We start from the raw sequence: 14,183 nt of genomic DNA on the forward strand, positions 1-14,183 counted from the left end.
CACCTGTCTGTACTTTGAGCTAGGACCTGCTGCAGTCAGCTGTAGGTACCTCATTGGCCCTACAATGGCAGCCTGTGTGACAATCAGTGTTACAGCGGGGTCATCTTCTGCTGCATCAGAGAGGTGTGTGGTTCCATATTAGTGAAGAATTATGCCCAAGCAGTTTGCTGTAATAAACATTGCTGGGGAAGTCTGCAGAGGCGCACACATACGCTTTTGCTAAGTCCACTACATAAGACATTTAACTTAACATTTTATTTAAAAAAAAAAAAAAGATTTTAATTTTCTGCCAAAAATTTAAAATAAGATACAAAGATGATGCACCAGAGATCGCAGTCTTAGTGGCAGATAATGTGCTGAGATTACAAGGAGGACACAGCAGAAGGATACAAAATGGAATTTACCCATCGTGTTGTCAGTCCGAGGTAACTTTTTTTTTTTTTTTTAATTTAACCCAATGTTGTCATTGTGGAGTAGTGTGTGCAGCCACCTCCCCCTCACACTGTGGAGTAGCGAGTGCAGCCACCTCCCCCTCACACTGTGGAGTAGCGAGTGCAGCCACCTCCCCCTCACACTGTGGAGTAGCGAGTGCAGCCACCTCCCCCTCACACTGTGGAGTAGTGAGTGCAGCCACCTCCCCCTCACACTGTGGAGTAGTGAGTGCAGCCACCTCCCCCTCACACTGTGGAGTAGTGAGTGCAGCCACCTCCCCCTCACACTGAGGAGTAGCGAGTGCAGCCACTTCCCCCTCACCTTGTGGAGTAGCGAGTGCAGCTACTTCCCCCTCACCTTGTGGAGTAGTGAGTGCAGCCACTTCCCCCTCACATTGGGGGTAATTCAGACCCGTTTTCACACAGCGTGCGATCATGTCTGAACTGCGTATGCACCCCAATGCGCAGGTGCGACGGGGGGAGCTGGGCAGCGACGGAATGGTGTGAAAAAACCGAACGCACCACCGATCGCAAGAAGATTGACAGGAAGAGGGCATTTTGGGTGGCAACTGACCGTTTCTAGGGAGTGTCTAGAAAAATGCAGGAGGGACCCGGCGTTTTGTGGGCGGATTCGTGATGTCATCGCAGCGGCTGAGTAAGTCCTGGGCTGTGCAGAGACTGCACAAACTGCTGTTTGTGCAGCTCTCCTGCACATGCGGTCGCACCCCTGCACAGCGATTTCTCCCTCCCTCTGTAGGTGGCGACTACCTGATCGCAGGGATGCAAAAAATGCACCCTAGTGATCAGGTCTGAATTACCCCCATTGTGTAGTGAGTGCAGCCATTTCACCCTCACATTGTGTAGCGAGTGCAGCCACCTCATATCACTGTGTGCTAGTGCAGCACAGTGAAGTAAGTGTGATCAGCGCTGTGTGACTAGTTCCTGGGGAAATCAGAGGCTGTACATTGCCTACAGCCCCTGGGCGCAGCCATACTGTGGGCGAATGCAATGTATACACTTACATACTGAAAGGTAAATCTCTATAAGAGACACCACAGTCCCTAAGCTAATGCACAAAGCTGATATAACATGAGCAAGACGTCACATGACCTACAGATCACACGGTAGCCCAGTACAAGAACCGCTACACGCGCACTACAATAAATTTGTGGTCTATATAATCTCGATACATAACAGCAATATTAACCGAGTATTTCTAATCAGTTTCTGGAATATTCTATTTGACTACAATACTGTGTACGGCTGATGGTATGTACAAAGACAACGGTTACTGACTGACTGTGGTACATCAAACACACACACACACACGTCCTATGAGAAAAGCACAGGTACTGGAAGGCTTATGAACCTCGCATAGTTCGGGCACACCAGAACAAGTCAGTCTTAATACTTCTTCCTGATGTAGACCGTAGTTGGGGGGAGAAGATCCACTGGGACAACAGGAGAGATGATATGTAGATCATGGAGGGCTGGTCGCTGGTGACTGTAATATTGTAATGGGAATAAATAGAACAGCTGCGGATCTAGGAGGAGGAGACAGAGGAGCTGAATAAAGACGTCACCACCAATCCGCTGCTGAGATCCAGGCCTCTGCCCTCCTTTTCCTTAATGAGAAGGGAAATAAAATTACACAAAAAACAGGTGGAGTAACCCAATTCCTTACCGAGGGTGGAGCCATCTTTGATTCATACAGTATATATTCTCATTAAGTACAGTATACATTACACACCCTGAACAAATATGGATATACGATAGAGTACACACCAAAGCGCTACCATTTGTGTAAACTGTCTGTTTATATTTACACTGCAATTTAAATTTCAGTTTGAACACCACACCCACATCTAACTCTCTCTCTGCACATGTTACATCTGCCCCCCCCCACCCCCTCCCATCCACCCCCACCCCTGCAGTGCACATGGTTTTGCCCATCTGCTAACAAATTTGCAGCTACGATCAGGTCTGAATTAGGGGGGGGGGGGGGGGGTCATTCCAAGTTGATCGTAGCTGTGCTAAATTTAGCACAGCTACTCCTAAATGTGGGACCGCTGGCGGATCATTCTGGCACCTGGTGTGGGAGTGTCCATCCTTGCAGGCGTTCTGGGCTGGGGTCGGGTCGATTCTGGAACACACGGGGATACAGAGAGGCATGCTGACTCCAGGATTTTGTATTCTGGGAGTAGGAGGAACTGACTCTGGGACTAAGTGGGAGGACTTGTATGCTCGCAGTTTATGCGCCCTCGCCAAGGTTTGCATTGCGCGGACATGGATAGCCTCACACTCCCCTAAGATGTCCGCATTTAAAGCCCTTGTGAATGACACAGTATTGAAGGATCGGTACATTTATATGAAAAAATAATGCCCCTCTCCCCTGCCATTAGAATTTAAAGATTTATAACTTAACTCGAATTGTCGTATGCCTTTCACGGCGGCCCGGCTACTCTGGACCCGCGGGGACGAGCCAGGCCCCTCTCCCGTATTCTACACTGTAGGGATAATGCACCTCATCTCGCACAACTGTAGGAATCTAGGCTTGCTGGTGTTGTTTTGGTCTGTTTTATTTATGTTTTTTTTGCTTTCCATCTCCCTTTTTTTTCTTTTCTTCGCGGGCAGGCTTTATTAGGCCCCATAGTTGGGGGGGTTTACCGACGTATTTCGGGGGGAGAAAACAAGAAATGTTAGTATGTGTTTTGACCTTGCTTGCAGACTTCAGAGAAACTGGTATCTGTGGGTGGACATTATGTGGATCTGCGACCACTTGTTGCACCACGTATATGCACATATTGTTTGAGAAGGATCTGTGCAGGATTATATTGTATAACAACAATTGAAGCTCTCAGTGTCAATGGAAATGTCTGTAATAAGTTCATTCTTGTTGAATAAAAATACTCTATTCAAAATGAAGAGTAGTTCCCGACCAGCGTAGCTCGTTGCAGCGGCTGTGTGTGACGTCATGTAGCTGCTGCGGCCCGCCCCCCACACCGTCCGGCCACGCCTGCAGTGGCCGTGCCACCCCCTCCCGCCCAGCGAACGCCTCTGCCTGTCAATCAGGCAGAGGCGATCGCTAGGTAACAACGGCCTTCGGCTGTCTGGCATTCGCCAGAGCCGGCGCATGCGAACAACTGCAGCGTGCGATCGGGTCGGAATGACCCCCTAGGCCCTTATTCAGGTTTGTAAGCAATCAAAAAAAGTTAGCAATTGGGCAAAACCATGTGCACTGCAGGTGGGGCAGATATAACATGTGCAGAGAGAGTTAGATTTGGGTGGAGTGTGTTCAAACTGAAATCTAAAAATTGCAGTGTAAACATAAAGCAGCCAGTATTACCCTGCACAGAAACAATATAACCTGCCCAAATCTAACTCTCTCTGCACATGTTACATCTGCCCCACCTGCACTGCACATAGTTTTGCTCAATTGCTAACAACTCTGAATAACCCCCATAATCTCCTGCTAGCAACCGTAACATGGTATACTGCGTGGGTCTTCAACCTGTGTTCCTCAGTTTTAGCTTACATAAATAGCAAAACTGTGGCAGGGCATGCTGGGATGTGTAGTTTCACAGCAGCTGGAGGGCCACAGATTGACGACACATGGTAAACTGCATCTGACTGAGGTATGTGACTCCACCTAGTGGTAGCTGTTGGCACCAGTTATATGTTTTATAATTATTTATTTCAGATCTATATGAACATTTTTGTACTTTATTTTACAAGGTGTTGGCCAATCAGGTGATTTACCTGTATTTTATGGTTATTAAAAGTGATAAAACTGTGCTCATATTGTTGATAAATAACAAAAATAAGGATAGATTTGTCTTAACACCTTCATCCGGACAATAAAAGTCCAACTGAGAAGGAGGATTTGGGATGGTGATGCAGATGTACAGCAATGCTTTGCTAATGCGCCTGCATGAAAATCTCTGAAACCTCCTACAGCGCAGGCATCGTGCAGCATGTATGCACAAAATGCGCTGCTGCGATTGAGACGCACGGGATCAGAAATGAGCTGAGCGTTCCTGGGTGGCGACTATTCAGACACACAGAGGCAGTCCATGCTACGCGTGTCACCAAGTGTTTGTGTACACAGATGCTCAATCGTACACACACAACAATCTGCGTCCGCCATAAGGGTGGTGCGACAGACGGTGGCGTATTATAGAGTCTACAGACGCCGACAGTGGGCGTCTCAGTTCTTGCACAGTCCACGCAGGGATGTACACCAGGGAAAAGGCATTGTATTGGCATTTGTATAAAGTCACAGAGGTAGGATGCAGAAAGACGGGTCTACATCCACCTCCAGGGCTAGACTGGCCATCTGGCAAATTCCAGAACGGCCGATGGCTAGATGGGCCAGTCCGACCACACACAGAGCTGGGCTGGCACATCGATGCCGCCTTCTGTCTCTATGCTCATTGGCCCTCCCTCCGTCCCACCTGCAACTGGTATACAGGAAGTTCTGCAAGGCCCACCTGACTCGATGCATGAGCCATGGCCACGCCCCCTTGCACAGTGGGTCCCTTGCTACACGGCCCCTGTCCACCTCTAAATCAGGCCCTTTGTGAGAAACCATTATTTAAGGCCTATACTGTATACATGACAATACAATATGCTACTTACAGCCTTGTAGTCAAGAAACATTTCCTTGAAAGCCAGGAAATCCGTGAACGTGAGCAATATGTCAAATATGTCTCCGGCCATCTCCTGCCGATGAGATCTGCCACATAACAGACACGAAGTACAATAGTTACTGATGTATAATACAAGGAGGATTTACTAAAGCTGTAGTAATACACTCTAGGCGGGAGTGGTAGGAAATGGCAGCATGGTCATAACGTAGACATTACAGGGTAAATTTACTAAGATGAGCGTTCTACTTAAGATGGGATGTTGCCATAGCAACCAATCAGATGCCAGGCTATGCGGGAAATTCAATTGTTTGAAAAGTCAGTTGGGTGTCTGTTTTTTCCCATCTAATACACAGGAAAAAACAGACACCCAACCGACTTTTCGAACATTTGAATTTCCCCCTATATGTTCTAGAAGGTGCTAGATAAATGAGCAGTAGACTCTGATTGGTTGCTATGGGCAATAAATAGATCTCCCATCTTAGTAAATTGACCCCTACGTGTTTCTACTGTAGAGCCCTAACCCTGATGTCGATGTCCATCTTCTGAATGTGGACATAATGACTACTTGCTCTCTAGACAGTCGTTATTTCTATCATGCCTCATTAAGGGAGATGGAATATGTTATGGTTTTGCTTTTTTTTTTTACTGGTGCCAGTTGGTCCTAGAGGCAGAGTATGCTGGTATTTGCAGTTCCCCAAGTGACAGGAACAGTTCTACAAGTGCTGAGTATACCCAAACACTTGGAAAAATGATCACGACTGAAAGGCTGTCACTATTTCGTAACCAATCCATTACCCTACTGACACCGATGCTTTCCGCATTTGCTGGGGGTAACCCTCGGAATGACTTACTGTAGGGATGAGATGAAAGCGCTCATATTGAATGTTGGAATCCGCTCAAGTAACTGTTCCTCTATAAACTTCTCCAATAAACAAATCTAAAAAAAGAAAAAACACAGATCATCAGACAGGCATATAACTGGCTTCTGGGACATGAACCATAAGCTTGTATACGGACTTTCATCTACACCGCTGTAACCTAGCACCCAACTCAGCACACCATCCAAGGTCATTCTCCTCTGCCTCCATGTATTCCACTGGGCATTTCAACACACAGATATCCCATGTATATTGTTCTACAGTATATGTCACATGCTCCTGCACACTGCAGCCTCCTACACACCGCACGCAGCAGCCTCCTACACACCGATGTATATTGTTCTACAGTATATGTCACATGCTCCTACACACTGCACACTGCAGCCTCCTACACACCGCACGCAGCAGCCTCCTACACACCCATGTATATTGTTCTACAGTATATGTCACATGCTCCTACACACCGCACGCTGCAGCCTCCTACACACCGATGTATATTGTTCTACAGTATATGTCACATGCAACTTTACAAAAGTAACTAAATCTTGATCTTTTCCAAATGCACTGTATGAGCACAGGATGAGGTGCTCTGGGGTCCGACAGCTGAATGAAATGGTCCATCACCCCAAGACTGGACTGTGTTTCGGTTATGTCAGTCACTACTCGTCATGTATGGTAGGAAACTCATCTACAGATTTCCACAGTAGTTTATGAACATCTCCTATTTTTCACTCAAGCAAAAAAGTGTGCAGGGTTTCCATTGCTGAGAGTGCAACTACTATAACCAAATGTGCAGGGTTTCCATTGCCGAGAGTACAACTACTATAACCAAATGTGCAGGGTTCCCATTGCCGAGAGTACAACTACTATAACCACATGTGCGGGGTTCCCATTGCTGAGAGTACAACTACTATAACCACATGTGCAGGGTTCCCATTGCTGAGAGTACAACTACTATAACCACATGTGCAGGGTTCCCATTGCTGAGAGTACAACTACTATAACCACATGTGCAGGGTTCCCATTACTGAGAGTACAACTACTATAACCACATGTGCGGGGTTCCCATTGCCGAGAGTACAACTACTATAACCACATGTGCGGGGTTCCCATTGCCGAGAGTACAACTACTATAACCACATGTGCGGGGTTCCCATTGCCGAGAGTATAACTACTATAACCACATGTGCAGGGTTCCCATTGATGAGAGTACAACTACTATAACCACATGTGCGGGGTTCCCATTGCTGAGAGTACAACTACTATAACCACATGTGCGGGGTTCCCATTGCTGAGAGTACAACTACTATAACCACATGTGCGGGGTTCCCATTACTGAGAGTACAACTACTATAACCACATGTGCGGGGTTCCCATTGCTGAGAGTACAACTACTATAACCACATGTGCGGGGTTCCCATTACTGAGAGTACAACTACTATAACCAAATGTGCAGGTTCCCATTGCAGAGAGTACAACTACTATAACCACATGTGCGGGGTTCCCATTGCTGAGAGTACAACTACTATAACCACATGTGCGGGGTTCCCATTGCTGAGAGTACAACTACTATAACCACATGTGCAGGGTTCCCATTGCTGAGAGTACAACTACTATAACCACATGTGCGGGGTTCCCATTGCTGAGAGTACAACTACTATAACCACATGTGCGGGGTTCCCATTACTGAGAGTACAACTACTATAACCAAATGTGCAGGTTCCCATTGCAGAGAGTACAACTACTATAACCACATGTGCGGGTTCCCATTGCAGAGAGTACAACTACTATAACCACATGTGCGGGGTTCCCATTGCTGAGAGTACAACTACTATAACCACATGTGCAGGGTTCCCATTGCTGAGAGTGCAACTACTATAACCACATGTGCAGGGTTCCCATTGCTGAGAGTGCAACTACTATAACCAAATGTGCGGGGTTCCCATTGCTGAGAGTACAACTACTATAACCACATGTGCAGGGTTCCCATTGCTGAGAGTGCAACTACTATAACCAAATGTGCAGGGTTCCCATTGAAGAGAGTGCAACTACTATAAACAAATGTGCAGGGTTCCCATTACTGAGAGTACAACTACTATAACCACATGTGCAGGGTTCCCATTGCTGAGAGTACAACTACTATAACCACATGTGCGGGGTTCCCATTGCTGAGAGTGCAACTACTATAACCACATGTGCAGGGTTCCCATTGCTGAGAGTGCAACTACTATAACCAAATGTGCAGGGTTCCCATTGCTGAGAGTGCAACTACTATAACCACATGTGCAGGGTTCCCATTGCGGAGAGTACAACTACTATAACCACATGTGCAGGGTTCCCATTGCTGAGAGTACAACTACTATAACCACATGTGCGGGGTTCCCATTGCTGAGAGTGCAACTACTATAACCACATGTGCAGGGTTCCCATTGCTGAGAGTACAACTACTATAACCACATGTGCGGGGTTCCCATTGCTGAGAGTACAACTACTATAACCAAATGTGCAGGGTTCTCATTGCTGAGAGTACAACTACTATAACCACATGTGCAGGGTTCCCATTGCTGAGAGTACAACTACTATAACCACATGTGCAGGGTTCCCATTGCTGAGAGTACAACTACTATAACCAAATGTGCGGGTTCCCATTACTGAGAGTGCAACTACTATAACCACATGTGCAGGGTTCCCATTGCTGAGAGAACAACTACTATAACCACATGTGCGGGGTTCCCATTGCTGAGAGTACAACTACTATAACCACATGTGCAGGGTTCCCATTGCTGAGAGTACAACTACTATAACCACATGTGCGGGGTTCCCATTGCTGAGAGTACAACTACTATAACCAAATGTGCAGGGTTCCCATTGCTGAGAGTACAACTACTATAACCACATGTGCAGGGTTCCCATTGATGAGAGTACAACTACTATAACCACATGTGCAGGGTTCCCATTGCTGAGAGTACAACTACTATAACCAAATGTGCAGGGTTCCCATTGCTGAGAGTACAACTACTATAACCACATGTGCAGGGTTCCCATTGATGAGAGTACAACTACTATAACCACATGTGCGGGGTTCCCATTGCTGAGAGTACAACTACTATAACCAAATGTGCAGGGTTCCCATTACTGAGAGTGCAACTACTATAACCACATGTGCGGGGTTCCCATTGCTGAGAGTACAACTACTATAACCAAATGTGCAGGGTTCCCATTGCTGAGAGTACAATTACTATAACCACATGTGCAGGCTTCCCACTGCTGAGAGTACAACTACTATAACCAAATGTGAGGGTTCCCACTGCTGGGAGTGCAACTATAACCACATGTGCAGGGTTCCCACTGCTGAGAGTACAACTACTATAACCACATGTGCAGGGTTCCCACTGCTGAGAGTACAACTACTATAACCACATGTGCAGGGTTCCCACTGCTGAGAGTACAACTACTATAACCACATGTGCAGGGTTCCCACTGCTGAGAGTGCAACTACTATAACCAAATGTGCAGGGTTCCCATTGCTGAGAGAACAACTACTATAACCAAATGTGCAGGGTTCCCATTGCTGAGAGTACAACTACTATAACCACATGTGCAGGGTTCCCATTGCTGAGAGTGCAACTACTATAACCAAATGTGCAGGGTTCCCATTACTGAGAGTACAACTACTATAACCACATGTGCAGGGTTCCCATTACTGAGAGTACAACTACTATAACCAAATGTGCAGGGTTCCCATTACTGAGAGTACAACTACTATAACCAAATGTGCAGGGTTCCCATTGTTGAGAGTACAACTACTATAACCACATGTGCAGGGTTCCCATTGCTGAGAGTGCAACTACTATAACCAAATGTGCAGGGTTCCCATTACTGAGAGTACAACTACTATAAACAAATGTGCGGGGTTCCCATTACTGAGAGTACAACTACTATAACCAAATGTGCAGGGTTCCCATTACTGAGAGTACAACTACTATAACCAAATGTGCAGGGTTCCCATTGCTGAGAGTACAACTACTATAACCAAATGTGCGGGGTTCCCATTACTGAGAGTACAACTACTATAACCAAATGTGCAGGGTTCCCATTACTGAGAGTACAACTACTATAACCACATGTGCGGGGTTCCCATTACTGAGAGTACAACTACTATAACCAAATGTGCGGGGTTCCCATTGCTGAGAGTACAACTACTATAACCACATGTGCAGGGTTCCCATTGCTGAGAGTACAACTACTATAACCAAATGTGCGGGTTCCCATTGCTGAGAGTACAACTACTATAACCACATGTGCGGAGTTCCCATTGCTGAGAGTACAACTACTATAACCAAATGTGCGGGGTTCCCATTGCTGGGAGTGCAACTATAACCAAATGAGCGGGATTCCCATTGCTGAGAGTACAACTACTATAAACAAATGTGCAGGGTTCCCATTGCTGAGAGTACAATTACTATAACCACATGTGCAGGCTTCCCACTGCTGAGAGTACAACTACTATAACCAAATGTGAGGGTTCCCACTGCTGGGAGTGCAACTATAACCACATGCAAGGGGTTCCCATTGCTGAGAGTGCAACTATAACCACATGTGCAGGGTTCCCATTGCTGAGAGTACAACTACTATAACCAAATGTGCGGGGTTCCCATTGCTGAGAGTACAACTACTATAACCAAATGTGCGGGGTTCCCATTGCTGAGAGTACAACTACTATAACCACATGTGCGGAGTTCCCATTGCTGAGAGTACAACTACTATAACCACATGTGCAGGGTTCCCACTGCTGAGAGTACAACTACTATAACCACATGTGCAGGGTTCCCACTGCTGAGAGTACAACTACTATAACCAAATGTGCGGGGTTCCCATTGCTGGGAGTAACAACTATAACCAAATGTGCGGGGTTCCAATTGCTGAGAGTACAACTACTATAAACAAATGTGCAGGGTTCCCATTGCTGAGAGTACAATTACTATAACCACATGTGCGGGGTTCCCACTGCTGAGAGTACAACTACTATAACCAAATGTGAGGGTTCCCACTGCTGGGAGTGCAACTATAACCACATGCAAGGGGTTCCCATTGCTGAGAGTGCAACTATAACCACATGTGCAGGGTTCCCATTGCTGAGAGTACAACTACTATAACCAAATGTGCGGGGTTCCCATTGCTGAGAGTACAACTACTATAACCACATGTGCAGGGTTCCCATTGCTGAGAGTACAACTACTATAACCAAATGTGCAGGGTTCCCATTGCTGAGAGTACAACTACTATAACCACATGTGCAGGGTTCCCATTGCTGAGAGTACAACTACTATAACCAAATGTGCAGGGTTCCCATTGCTGAGAGTGCAACTACTATAACCAAATGTGCAGGGTTCCCATTGCTGAGAGTGCAACTACTATAACCACATGTGCGGGGTTCCCATTGCTGAGAGTACAACTACTATAACCAAATGTGCGGGTTCCCATTGATGAGAGTACAACTACTATAAACAAATGTGCAGGGTTCCCATTGCTGAGAGTACAACTACTATAACCACATGTGCAGGGTTCCCATTGCTGAGAGTGCAATTACTATAACCAAATGTGCAGGGTTCCCATTGCTGAGAGTACAACTACTATAACCACATGTGCGGGGTTCCCATTGCTGAGAGTACAACTACTATAACCAAATGTGCGGGTTCCCATTGATGAGAGTACAACTACTATAAACAAATGTGCAGGGTTCCCATTGCTGAGAGTACAACTACTATAACCACATGTGCAGGGTTCCCATTGCTGAGAGTGCAACTACTATAACCAAATGTGCAGGGTTCCCATTGCTGAGAGAACAACTACTATAACCAAATGTGCAGGGTTCCCATTGCTGAGAGTACAACTACTATAACCACATGTGCAGGGTTCCCATTGCTGAGAGTGCAACTACTACAACCAAATGTGCAGGGTTCCCATTGCTGAGAGTACAACTACTATAACCAAATGTGCAGGGTTCCCATTACTGAGAGTACAACTACTATAACCAAATGTGCAGGGTTCCCATTGTTGAGAGTACAACTACTATAACCAAATGTGCAGGGTTCCCATTACTGAGAGTACAACTACTATAACCAAATGTGCGGGGTTCCCATTACTGAGAGTACAACTACTATAACCAAATGTGCAGGGTTCCCATTACTGAGAGTACAACTACTATAACCAAATGTGCAGGGTTCCCATTGCTGAGAGTACAACTACTATAACCAAATGTGCGGGGTTCCCATTACTGAGAGTACAACTACTATAACCAAATGTGCAGGGTTCCCATTACTGAGAGTACAACTACTATAAACCACATGTGCGGGGTTCCCATTACTGAGAGTACAACTACTATAACCAAATGTGCGGGGTTCCCATTGCTGAGAGTACAACTACTATAACCACATGTGCAGGGTTCCCATTGCTGAGAGTACAACTACTATAACCAAATGTGCGGGTTCCCATTGCTGAGAGTACAACTACTATAACCACATGTGCGGAGTTCCCATTGCTGAGAGTACAACTACTATAACCACATGTGCAGGGTTCCCACTGCTGAGAGTACAACTGCTATAACCAAATGTGCGGGGTTCCCACTGCTGAGAGTACAACTACTATAACCAAATGTGCGGGGTTCCCATTGCTGGGAGTGCAACTATAACCAAATGTGCGGGGTTCCCATTGCTGAGAGTACAACTACTATAAACAAATGTGCAGGGTTCCCATTGCTGAGAGTACAATTACTATAACCACATGTGCAGGCTTCCCACTGCTGAGAGTACAACTACTATAACCAAATGTGAGGGTTCCCACTGCTGGGAGTGCAACTATAACCACATGCAAGGGGTTCCCAATGCTGAGAGTGCAACTATAACCACATGTGCAGGGTTCCCATTGCTGAGAGTACAACTACTATAACCAAATGTGCAGGGTTCCCATTGCTGAGAGTACAACTACTATAACCACATGTGCAGGGTTCCCATTGCTGAGAGTACAGCTACTATAACCACATGTGCAGGGTTCCCATTGCTGAGAGTACAACTACTATAACCAAATGTGCGGGGTTCCCATTGCTGAGAGTACAACTACTATAACCACATGTGCAGGGTTCCCATTGCTGAGAGTACAACTACTATAACCAAATGTGCGGGGTTCCCATTGCGGAGAGTACAACTACTATAACCAAATGTGGGGGGTTCCCATTGCTGAGAGTACAACTACTATAACCACATGTGCAGGGTTCCAATTGCTGAGAGTACAACTACTATAAACAAATGTGCAGGGTTCCCATTGCTGAGAGTACAATTACTATAACCACATGTGCAGGCTTCCCACTGCTGAGAGTACAACTACTATAACCAAATGTGAGGGTTCCCATTGCTGAGAGTACAACTACTATAACCACATGTGCGGGGTTCCCATTGCTGAGAGTGCAACTACTATAACCAAATGTGCAGGGTTCCCATTACTGAGAGTACAACTACTATAACCACATGTGCAGGGTTCCCACTGCTGGGAGTGCAACTATAACCACATGCAAGGGGTTCCCATTGCTGAGAGTGCAACTATAACCACATGTGCAGGGTTCCCATTGCTGAGAGTACAACTACTATAACCAAATGTGCAGGGTTCCCATTGCTGAGAGTACAACTACTATAACCACATGTGCGGGGTTCCCATTGCTGAGAGTGCAACTACTATAACCAAATGTGCGGGGTTCCCATTACTGAGAGTGCAACTACTATAACCAAATGTGCGGGGTTCCCATTGCTGAGAGTGCAACTACTATAACCAAATGTGCAGGGTTCCCATTGCTGAGAGTGCAACTACTATAACCACATGTGCAGGGTTCCCATTGCTGAGAGTGCAATTACTATAACCAAATGTGCAGGGTTCCCATTGCTGAGAGTACAACTACTATAACCAAATGTGCGGGGTTCCCATTGCTGAGAGTACAACTACTATAACCACATGTGCAGGGTTCCCATTGCTGAGAGTGCAACTACTATAACCAAATGTGCAGGGTTCCCATTGCTGAGAGTACAACTACTATAACCAAATGTGCAGGGTTCCCATTACTGAGAGTACAACTACTATAACCAAATGTGCAGGGTTCCCATTGTTGAGAGTATAACTACTATAACCACATGTGCAGGGTTCCCATTGCTGAGAGTATAACTACTATAACCACATGT

General features: G+C 46.1%; 1 protein-coding gene across 2 annotated transcripts in view; it reads right to left on the reverse strand.

Annotated features, from left to right (window-relative positions):
- Positions 1-236: 236 nt before the first annotated feature.
- Positions 237-14,183, reverse strand: part of ARL2BP (ADP ribosylation factor like GTPase 2 binding protein) — a 33,928-nt gene continuing 19,981 nt past the window's right edge. For both annotated transcript variants that reach the window (XM_063945761.1, XM_063945762.1), the window contains exons 5-7: positions 5,932-6,017; positions 5,070-5,166; positions 237-2,056 (exon numbers count right to left, since the gene is read on the reverse strand). In XM_063945761.1, coding sequence (XP_063801831.1) covers positions 1,976-2,056; positions 5,070-5,166; positions 5,932-6,017 — 264 coding nt within the window. In that variant the 3' untranslated portion in view covers positions 237-1,975. The remainder of the gene's footprint in view (positions 2,057-5,069; positions 5,167-5,931; positions 6,018-14,183) is intronic.

The sequence above is a fragment of the Pseudophryne corroboree genome, chromosome 11, assembly GCF_028390025.1.
Source record: "Pseudophryne corroboree isolate aPseCor3 chromosome 11, aPseCor3.hap2, whole genome shotgun sequence".
NCBI lineage: Eukaryota > Metazoa > Chordata > Amphibia > Anura > Myobatrachidae > Pseudophryne > Pseudophryne corroboree.